General features: G+C 53.7%; 1 protein-coding gene across 1 annotated transcript in view; it reads left to right on the top strand.

Annotated features, from left to right (window-relative positions):
• The first annotated feature begins 1,788 nt into the window (after positions 1-1,788).
• Positions 1,789-10,620, top strand: part of MAP2K3 (mitogen-activated protein kinase kinase 3) — a 16,653-nt gene continuing 7,821 nt past the window's right edge. The window contains exons 1-4 of the mRNA XM_009865480.1: positions 1,789-1,804; positions 6,759-6,791; positions 7,209-7,278; positions 9,055-9,103. Of these exons, the coding sequence (XP_009863782.1) occupies positions 1,789-1,804; positions 6,759-6,791; positions 7,209-7,278; positions 9,055-9,103 (168 nt within the window). The remainder of the gene's footprint in view (positions 1,805-6,758; positions 6,792-7,208; positions 7,279-9,054; positions 9,104-10,620) is intronic.

Below are 10,620 nucleotides of genomic sequence, written 5' to 3'. Positions count from 1 at the left end.
GAGGCCGGGCAATTCCTGCCGCTTCAGCAAACTTTACAACGAGCTGCCAATGGTGAGACTTGAAAGGATGCTTACTTGTTTGTTGTTTGTTTTTCTGTTTTGGTTTGGTTTTTATTTTTAAGATACTTTGGAGATGTGGGGAAGCTCTACTTTATGCCACCCCTGGTCCTCGGGCGCTGAAACCCGGCAGGACTAATTCAAAGGAAATTATGTTTCCCATCCCAGCTTCTGAGTTAGGGACTTTCTGTTCCAAAGCAGTGCTGACTTTGTGGGTGTCTGGAAAGATCCTTGTCATGTCTTATGTCTGGGTCACAGAATTCGCCGTGAAGCCAGAGAGTTAACGATGGGAGGGCAACACAGCATCCTTCTCCCCCAGAGTGCCGGGGATGGGTGCTGGTGGCTCTCGGTACCATCTGCAATAGCAAATGGTGCATCGGCATCCTTTCTGTGCTGATGATCTGTGCGTGAAACTATACCCTGGGAGTGGAAATGTGCCTGGGAAAATATCTTCTGCAGTCCTTCTGAGGTTTATATAAACACTATTTAAAATTAGAGTCCCTCATTATGTTGGTACGTGCATTTACCTTGACCTCTGACTTTTCTGCCTGCAAATGGGCACGGCCCAGCACAGCCTACAAGTTGGAAAATAGCTCAGGAGCAAACCGGAGGCATATTTTCTATAGTTAGTTTAAGGTAAAGAAGATAGTACAGTATCTGCCCTGCAGGCTGACAGGGAAATCGAAAACAAAACTGCAGCCCCTCAAAGCCAAGTTTGAGTTTGATCAGGAACATCAGAGCTGGCTTCTGCCGGGCTGGTTTTGAGGGAAAGGGGAAGAGCAGTGATACTTTGCCGTGGCTTTTCTTGCACGTGTTTGCAGAGAAATGAATGATTTTATTTTTCTTTTTTCCATGCCTTCATCTCTCTGCCTTGCTATTTATCAGTCAGATCCATGCAGTGATTTATATTTTGCCACCAGAGATGCCGTCTCGGTTGTCGCCTTGGAATAGCAGCTCCATGCCGGTATTGTCATGGAACAATATTTCTACTATTTGTTGTGGTAATAGTTGTTAGTGGCAAAGCAATTAGCGCGTCACCTGCAGTGCAAAGAAATGTGACCTCTTTCTATCCTCAGTGTCCAAACTGGCGAGCGTGGGCTCTGGTGACTGGCCGATGCTGGGTGACAGTGGGGCTGTCCTCAAGCAAGGGTCGCTCCGGTGGGATGCCCAGGAAGGGGGATGGAGGAGCTGGGAGCTGGGCTCTGCCTCTCTGCCTGCTGGCTGGGTTTGAAAGATTTTAATTTATCGAAAGAAAGCGCGTCCCACCGGGATGCCCTGTAGCAATCCAGCGCTTCTGTGGCTCCCGGAGCTGGAGCTGGCTCCCCCTCGGCTTCCTGTTGACGTCATCTGCTATTTTGCCCGCTGCAGTTTTTACAACTGTTGAGCTTTCAAGGGTAATCGGAGCCGAGACCGGCCAACCTCGGCAGCTGCCGATGAGGGACCGCAGCGCTACCTTCCCCGTCTCCCCCCACTCGCCTTCGCTGCTCCTCCCGACCTCGCGGACCCCGGAGGGCTGGGGACGCCAGGCGAGGAGATCTACGTGAAGCTCTCTCGGGGACCATGCATTCCCACTGAAAAGCATCGTAGAGCTTGCAAGAAGTGCCCTGTGCTGGATCTTGCAGGATTTCCTTTTTTTCTTTTCCTTTCTTTTTTTCCCCCCCTCCTCCTCCAGTCCGCCCCCATCCCCTTTCCGCCAGGCGTGCCGGCGCTGCTCTTCATTTCTGGGAAACCATGGACAAGAAGCAAGGTAGATGTTGCAATTTCCAAAACACGTGGTGGGGGGAGCGTGTAGGGCCCGTTCTGGTGCTAAGTGGGGCTGCGTAACTTTTTGGAGTCAATCGGTGCAGTTTTACTTCTTTCTCCTTGCTCGGGCCGAGAGTCGGTGATTGCAGCTGGGAATCTCTTTTTAAAGCACCGGAAACTTGCATGTTGTGTATGGGGTTGAAACATGGGCATCTTAATCGTAAAAGAAAAATAATAAAATACGATCTGGCATGGCTGAAGGAAAATATTCGGAGGGTAAAGCTGGCTCCTGGCTCCGGTTTCGGTTGCATTCCTGGGACGCAGGGTTTTCCAGCAGCTCTTGTGTGGTCGTGCCCTGCTAAAAAGCCTGTTGCATTGGAAAAGCGAGTGCCCACGGCAGTCAGGAGCTCTGATTCAGCGCAGGCTGACAGGTTGTTTTGGGGCCCCAAGGGGCTTTTTCTGAAGCGTCTTTTTTTCCTCCTCCCCAGTCCCTTTTCTGGGTTAGGTTGGGGTTTTTTTTTTTTTTTTTTTTTTTTTTTTTGCAGAAGTGACGAGTGGCCCCGCTGACCTGCTGAGCCCCTTGCTGCAGCGGGACCTCAGCGGGCTGATGAGTGACGACTTTCGGCAGGTTGAGAGCCCTTTTTCCACTTCCACAGATAGCTTTTTCCAGTCTCAACAGTGGAAAAATAGCACAAAGTGTGCCTGTGAGGAGCTGGCTCTCATGACCAAAGCGACCAAATTCCCCTTGTTGCTTTGCACCGTACCTCTAATTTATTTTTTTCCTTTTTTTTTTTTCCCTTGAGGCTTTTTTCTTCCAGCTCTTTGCAGCAGGGCTGGGATCCACCCTCCAGCCTTCCTCCCCATCTGTGGCATTTGACTCTCCTTTTCAGATTGAGGAGAACCAGGATGCATCTGAAGCATTTTTTTTCCTCAGCACTTACAGAGAGGCCTCCCGTGCTGCAGCTGTCCCCAGGACTTTACCTGGGGCTGGAACCAGAGCCTTGAGGAGACAGCAGAGTGGTTTTAATTTCAAAGGTCGGCTCGGGCAAATAGTTTTATTTGCAGTTCTTTAGATTGTCCTGTTGGTTTCCCTCCGCCCACGCCAGCGGAGTGGGAAGGATAAACCTCCCGGGAGAGAGGTGCAGCTGAATGGGACTGAAGTCGGTGGTGGCGAAGGGTTCAGATGTTGAATTTCAGTTTCAGGAAATGCCTGTGTCAGTTCTTAGCTGGCGGAGGTTGTAGCATGAGGGGAAAAAAAAAAAGTTAGGCTTTTTTATTTTTTTCTGTAGAAGGAAATGGTTCCTTTCTTAGCATAAAGGATGCAGTTATGTGCCTGCAGCATCACGTGGGTTGCAATCTCGACAGCACCAGGAACTTCTGTCAGCTAATTTTCCCCTGCCCTGGGTGCAAGGCACTGTGCCTCCTGCCCACCCCTGCACTGGCAGACCCTGCCCCGGGGCTTGCGGGGGTAACTGAGACCTGCCCCCAAATCCCCTTGTCCCGCTGCTGCCTTTTTGCCCACATGGAAGGATCTCTGGAGCGGGAGCTCCGTTGCTCTATGCAAGCAGCCCCCTGGCCTCCTTCAAGACCCAGTGCCTGGAGAAACCGGAGTGTTTCCAGGCTTTTCTGGTGACATAAACCATTCTTCAAGTTCTAGCAATTCCTTCTGCACCGACCCTACCGGTGTCGCAAAGGTGGGAGAGAGGGAGCCAAGGCTAAAAGAAAACGCTGCCGTGGAACTGCTCAGGACGGGAGAGCTCGAGTTGCAAGGTCTTGGCGTGCCCATCCCACTGCCGTTTTTTTCTTCCTGTTTTATTTTTCTCACCCTCATTCACCTTGAAAAGGTGCGTGGGCTTTCCCTGGAGGGGCTGCGGAGGCTTGGGAACAAGATCACCTCCCGGAGGTGACACATCCAGCTCTGGGGCTCACAGCAGGCAGCCCAGTAGCCACAGGGGGCTTGTGGGGGCAGCTGGCGGGCTTGGGCCCCCACCCCCCCTCTCCAGGCTCTGCCTACCCTGAGCTGGCTGTGCAGAGCTTTAGGACTACTCATCTCTCTTTTCTTTTTCCACCCACCCAGCACTTTTGAATTTTTTTTACTCTTAAGGGGGTATGGTGCTTCCTTACTCCATCTCTGCCCAGAATGCAAGCAGTGGGAGAAGCTTGCAGCAAGAAGCAGGAGTTTGGGCCAGCTTACAGGGTCCTGGAAAAACTCGTGGCAAATTGTGGGAGAGGCATAACAGGCGAATCCAATCTCTGCCCTGGCTCCCCTGGCTGCAGGGCAGCGTCGCGGGTGGTTTTATTCCTGCAGACACAGACTGAGCTGCGTTTTCCACCAGTGTAGGTGGCCCAGCCAGAGCCTGGGAGTGGTGGCAGGATACTTCTGGATAAATTGCTGCTTTGTCAGGTTGGAGCTAGGAAACGCTTTTTGGAGCTAGGTGTGACAGGATGGGAAGGGGATCATCGCTGACCCCAGTGGTACGATGCTGAAAAGTCCAGAGCAGCAGTTTGGGAGTGCAGGGAAGCAGCTGATGTGCAGGGCTTGTGTTCTGGCAGAATTCATAAAGGACAGTCAGTGCGTGGAGACGTTACGTGACGCTCCTGCACGGTGCAGGGGGTTCGTAACGGGGATTCTGTGTGTCCCTGCTGCTGTCTGACCTGCGCTTGGAAATCCTCCTGCCTGCGATCTTGGGCTCCACCAAACAACGCACCCCATTGATTCCAGACCCCAGGCTGGATGCTCCCAGCTCCCTCCAGCCTGGCTTTTGCAGACAGGGTGAAGGGGAAGGGCTGACAGAACACCTGGCTTGGGGAGTGTGTGGACCCTGCTTCTGCCACGTGAGTCAGGGCGCCGCAGCATAGCCAGCGCTGCCAGGGGAACTGACGGCACAGAAGACGCTTTGTGCCGGCTGCGCAGAGTTACTATGGCAATGGGGGAGAGGGAGAGAAAATGGATTAAGCAAAATACCAGCTGGAGTGGCATTTCAGGGCTTCCTGTGCAGGTCGGGCTGGTAACTGCCCCAGAGGCTGCGTGCAAACCACTGGCTGTGTTTTGGAGCTGGTCATGGGGGAGAAGTGCTTGGTACAAGGGTCCTGGTCAGCAGCGAGCTAATTCCATCCCCTGGGATGGGATGGGATGGGATAGGATGGGATGTGTGCCCTCGGTGAGCTCCTCAGCTTGCCCTCTTGCAGAAGGACTCTGGGGACCCCAGTTTCTGGGTTCTGTGGTTGTCCCCCCATGCGGGCTGCGGGAAGGGGACGCGTTTCTGAACCTGCGAATGGTATCTTTCCTTTGGCTTCCTTTTGTGTTTGTTCCTGTCGTTGCTCAACCAATTTTTTTTGTGTGAAGTGTCATCAGTGGGCACACTGAGCTATTGATAGTCCCCGTTCCAGCCCTGCTGCGTGGGCGGTGGGGAAGGGAAACTTTGCAGGCTCCCAAATTAGAAGATGTGATTGTTGTGACATGGTCAAGTCTGCAGAGACAGTTTCCAGCCAAGGGGGATCGGTTTGGGATGGAGCAGCTGGCTTGCTGGTTTCATTGAGCTGGAAGTTCATGTTGCTCGTGATTTCTGCGCTGGTCCCAGAGCTCATGGACCTGCTCTGATGCAGGAAAGGTGGTGGATAAGATGGGGATGTGGACTGATCTGTGATGATTGCCTCAGCGGGAGAGATGCTGCTGGTCCCACACTTTGGAGTATCTTGCAGACCAGCTTTTCCTTGTAGCCTCGGCGAGGTTTGTGTTTGGGGGAGCATGGAACTGGGAAAGCAGATTTCAGGCACCCATCTTAGCTGAGACATCCAGAGCTGGCTGGGGACAGGACCGTGCTGGACCCACATCACCCTTCTGCCTCGCTGCCGCTGCAGGAGTTCTCAGGGTGCTGTGTCCCCATCTGAAATCCCAGCTCCTCACCTCTCCCCTCCCTTCCCCAGCAGCCTTTGGAGTGCTGGGCTTTGTCCACACGCCTTTTGCTGGCAGCCGGGTAGGTAGGAGCCGTTGTGAAGGGCTGTGCAGGGCCACACTGAGCCGTCTGCTCCCAGCCCGGTGCCTGGAGCACCCCTCGCTCTTTGTGCTTTTTAATGCTTTCTCCTGGTCTGTGCAGCCAGAAGCGCCTTTCGCTGCAAAGCGTGGCTACCCTTGTCTCCCTTGGCGGGGAGCAGCACCCATCCCAGCCCCTCGTGGTCAGGCTTCTTTTCTCAGTGAGGTGAGCGAGCTGTTTGCTGACGGAGGAATGGCTGGAGCTTTGCTGAGCAGGCACCACAAGGAGCTGATTCTCAGCCCTGCACAGGTCTCCTCTGCCCATTGCTGCCCTCTGCATCTCCCTGCTGATTATCTCTTGTCCCTGCAGCTTATTCTGCAAGTGTTTGGCCTGCCCCGGACCCGCCTGAACCCCATTTTCCTCTGGAGCAGGGTGTTATGTATCTCAGTGCTGTTTGGAGCTGGGGAGGAGCGGAAAGAGAGCGTCCTCTCACCAGTCATGAGGATTGTGCTTTGTCTAATGGGGTCTCAGACAACACAAGCCTGCATTTGTGGCTGGTTCACTACTGGCTCTGATTGTCAGCTCCTGGTTTTGCCCTGGTTCCCCTTCGTTGGGTCTGAGGCGTCCCCTCTCCTGGGACTAACTCTTTTGTTTGAAGTTCCATGGCCATCACCCTCTGTGCCAGATCTGACCCACGCTGCAGAACGAGTCTGGCTCTCCCCAAAACGACCTGGGTGGAGGCCGAGGGGTTGTGGGCCAAGGAGAAGCTGGACAAGGGAGTGTTTTCGGGAGCATCACTAATGGCGTGGGGACCTCTTGTGGCTGGAGAAACGGGGATCATCAGGCCAGGTTGGGCTGAGCTGGGCTCCAGCAGCAGCTCTGGGCTCTCCTTGGGCTGCGCATGGGACTGGGAGGCGTGCGGGGCAGGTACCCGGCTCCTCTGGAGCATAAAGGCTGAGCTGGTGTCTCCTTTCTCTCTTTCAGATTCCAAAGGATCTTTGGAGCCACACAAACCAGGTAAGTGTGCAGCGGAAATCACAGCTTTGACTCATCTCTTGAATATCAGCAATTAAAATCCCCAAAGAGAGGAGATTGTTAATGGCCATGAAGGGTAAAGAGCACTTTTGGGGTGTCCGAGGAGCACTGCAAGGCAATGCTTGGTTGTGAGACTTTGGAAAATGGTCTCTCTCAGCACACCCTTGGGTGTTTCTGCAGGCAAGTCCTCAACGGAGACACTGAGACCCACTTGTGCTTCTGGCTTTTGCCTGAAGTTTTGAGCAAATGATTGTGAGTGCTGTGACCTTGTCATCTTGCCGTAGCTGCGTGTAGGAGATCCAGTCCCTGCCTCCCCTACCTGATAGCTGCAGGCAAGAGGATGCTTGGAGGAAGAAAAGTAAAACAGCCAGTTGCTCACGTGTGCATCTTCTCTTCCAGTGAAAAGCAAGAAGAAGCGGGAGCTGAGAATAACATGTCCCCCCATCAAACAGCCTGTTGCCAACACAACGTAAGTGAGATGTCTGTGTTGCTTGAAGCCAGCTGTCGGTTCTCTGGAGCTGACCCATGTAGACTTTGAAGAGTCAGGACAGTTATTTCTTTTTCTCTTAAGCTCTGGCTTGTGGGTGATGAGAAGGAATTACACACGTAATGCACATGTGCACGCACACACATACACAACGTGTCTCTGGGAGGTGCCTGTATGACTTGAAGTGCTTGAAAGGCAAAGGCCAGGAGACTGAGTTCAGCCTTCCTGCCATGGCTGTGCCAGTGCCAAAAGCATGATGGAGAGTGCAGATCTGCCCAAGGGAAGAAGAGTGAAAGGTTTTTAATGCAAGGTGGTGGCAGCTGGACCATGACAGGAGCAGGGGGATGAAGGTTGGGGTACGCTCTGTGTGGCAGAGCAACCTCTCCCTGACCTGTGTGTCGGGACTAGTTTGAGTTGTTCATAGCTCCTTGCTCTGAGGCGAGGAGGACACAGACATCTTAAGTTATGCTGCTTGGTGCTGGTGCCCAGCGGTAACTTGGGGCACCAGAATTTCCCTCTGCTGTTTGCTTCATGCAGCTGATGCTTGTTATGCTGTGAGGAAGAGCCCAAGGTAGAGACACTTGGTTTGACAAAGAGCAGACGGCTAAAATTGGTATTCTGTGGTGCTTTTCCAAAACTCCTTGGGCTGTGTCTCCACCACTGAGCCTTGCTTGCTCCAGAAACCTTTCTAGAGACTCTCCCAGCTCCAGGAGAGCAGTGAAATCCCCAAAGGGGAAATACCACTACCAAAACCCCAGGTAGTTAGGGCAGATCTGCCTGAGGGGGAGCCCCTGTTAATGCTGTGCAGCCTAGCGTGCACACGCTGAGCCCTGCATGCAGCAGCCACCTCCTTCCCCCAGGGGTGCATCTGTCTCTGCTCCTATCGGTGTTTGAATTTCCCCTGGAGAAGGCGTCAAGCCGCTGGAGGAGTCTACAGGGTGCTTGCATGCCCAGAGGCTGGTGCAGGCCTCTTTTCTCTGTGCCTTTCAAACCGAAGTGCAAATATTTGCACAGTGCAAGACTTTTGCTGTGAGCCTCAAGTACTTCCTTGAAGCTGGAGGTGGCTCTGATAGGAATTAGGAGGCTAAACCAGTTGGACAGTCTTCACTCTTAGGAGGCTCCAGGGGATGGGGAGAGTAGCGAAGCAAGGCGTGAAGGACAAGACACGTCGGCTCTAGAAGTACCGTGCTGCCCATAATGGGAAGTGGGCAGCAATGAGGAAAAAAGCCATAAATGAAGACTTTTGCCTGTGTGTTGTGCAAAGCGTGAGACTGAATTGTTGCCTGCTCTCCCTGCTGTGCTGCCTGAAACAGGGCTGCCGAGCGTACACAAATGACTCACGGGAGAGGAATTACCTGTTGTTCCCTCAGCATGTGTTTCGGGCTACGTGGCTGTCCTGTTACAACACCCGCCTGTCAAAACATGACAGCTGAGCTGCTCTGCCACAGGAATGTCTCATCCCCTCAGTCTCGGTTCCTGGGGCTCATCTCCTGAGCAGGGATGGTTTGATGCGTGTCTCACCTGGCTGACTCTCAGGGGTTCTCGTTGCCTTTGTGCAGTGGGTGCATCATGGGTGTGGACTGAGGTGCTGCTGGCACGATTAAAACATTTGTGAGTGTTTGGAGGGGGCTGGTTTGAACCCATGACAGCAAGGCATGGTGAAGAGCAGTGGCTGAAAGTGCTTGAAGGAACGTGAAACCTGGCTCTGGCCAAGAGGGTTGATGAAGCCGGCTCTCTTGACTCTCTTTTTTCTTGCAGGCCCCCGAGGAACTTGGACTCCAGAACATTCATCACCATTGGAGATAAAGTATGTGTTGATGTGGTTTCCTTTTTGCTTTCAAGTTTGTTTTCTCCGTGCGTGGCGAGTTTTACGAATCATGCTTGACAACCTGTCAGATCAGATCTGGAGATTTCGGAGCACCCTGTGAGAAAGACAGTGCCCTCCTGGTGCAGCCTCATGGGATGCATCTTTGCAAGGACGAGACATCCCACAGCAGGACCTTTCCCCTGTGGAGCAACGGGGTGTCTGTGTGTATTTAGAGCAGTGACTGCTGGGGAGCTGAACGTGTCACCCTGCCTGCAGGATGGCTCATCTCTGAGCCCGTACACTCCCTGGCTGGTCTCTCCTGTGTGCAAGCAGCCTCTGCAGGGCGGGTGGGTGCCCTCAAAGGCTCAGTGTGCAGTTTTGTCTATAGTGGGAGGTCACAACGGTCCCTTGACAGCCCCACCAGCCACCTCGGTCTGAATGCAAGGACCCAGCCCACCCACCCTAAATCCGTGTGGCCTCGCCGTGCTCTCCGGCTGCTCCAAACAAAACCCCCTTTGTTCTGCGTACCCACAGGGCTGTGCTTTTGCCTGTGGCCCAGGAGAAGCACAAAGCTGGCTCTCCAAAGCCTTTCCTAGTGACCTGATGAAAAAACATTACTAGAAATAGCTACGGTCTCTCTTTTATTTCATTCTCTTGTTACGGGCTCTCCTGGGGCTGCAGAAAGCCGTTTGCAAGCGAGCTAAAAATACCATGCGTTGGATCAGCCCTATATCTAGCTGCTTACCTTCCAGGCTGGGAGGTGGCTTGGCTGATGGGATCTGGGCCCCTCGGCCTCAGTGCAAGGTTTTAAGGTTAGGGGGAAGGAGAGGAAGCTTTGGCTGGATCCAGGCAACAATCCTGCAGCCTGTGCTGTTTTCTGGCTATTGTGTCGTGTGTATAAATAGCTCGGGGAGAGATGCTCTGTGTAACAGCCTGGGCACGTTGTGTACGAGAGGAGAGCGCTGTAGCCTGGGGAGAGGTCTCTAGACTCGCTTCCTTCCCTGCTCTGCCTGCTCCAGTGTTTGCAGGAGGGGTCTGGTCCAGGTGCTGTGGTGGAGGAACATGGCTTGGGCAGAAGGCCGGCTTTAGGGTAGGTGATGACCTTGGGTCCATCTGTGCAGGCGATGCCGTACATCACCTCCTGTTGCTGGGCAGGACGATTCTGGTTCCTGGACTGTGCTGGGAACCGCCAGCTTCTGGGGAAGCCTTAGGGTAAATGCCAGGAAAAAAAACCACAATAGCCTGGAACAACTGCAGAACACGTGTCCTGAAAAGCACCCTCAGATCCTTCCTGGAGGCCCCTGCAGAAGCCTCAAGCCCGTGCTGCTCCTTTGCCAGCTGCCTGGGCTGGCAGGGTGGGAGGTCAGGCACGTCCCCCCTCTTAGTTTTTCTCATTTCTGGATCCACCATCCTGCCCAGGAAAGGGCCGGCACCTTCCTGTGCTGGGCAGTGCATAGCTCAGCGCTGAGCTCAAGCACAGACCTCCCTTGCTCCCAGCCTCGGCCGCCTGCCAGCAC

The sequence above is a fragment of the Apaloderma vittatum genome, unplaced genomic scaffold (genome assembly GCF_000703405.1).
Source record: "Apaloderma vittatum isolate BGI_N311 unplaced genomic scaffold, ASM70340v1 scaffold23092, whole genome shotgun sequence".
In the NCBI taxonomy this organism is placed as follows: domain Eukaryota; kingdom Metazoa; phylum Chordata; class Aves; order Trogoniformes; family Trogonidae; genus Apaloderma; species Apaloderma vittatum.
The sequence above is the reverse complement of the archived record's forward strand: the minus strand, read 5'-3'. Positions and strand labels throughout refer to the sequence as shown.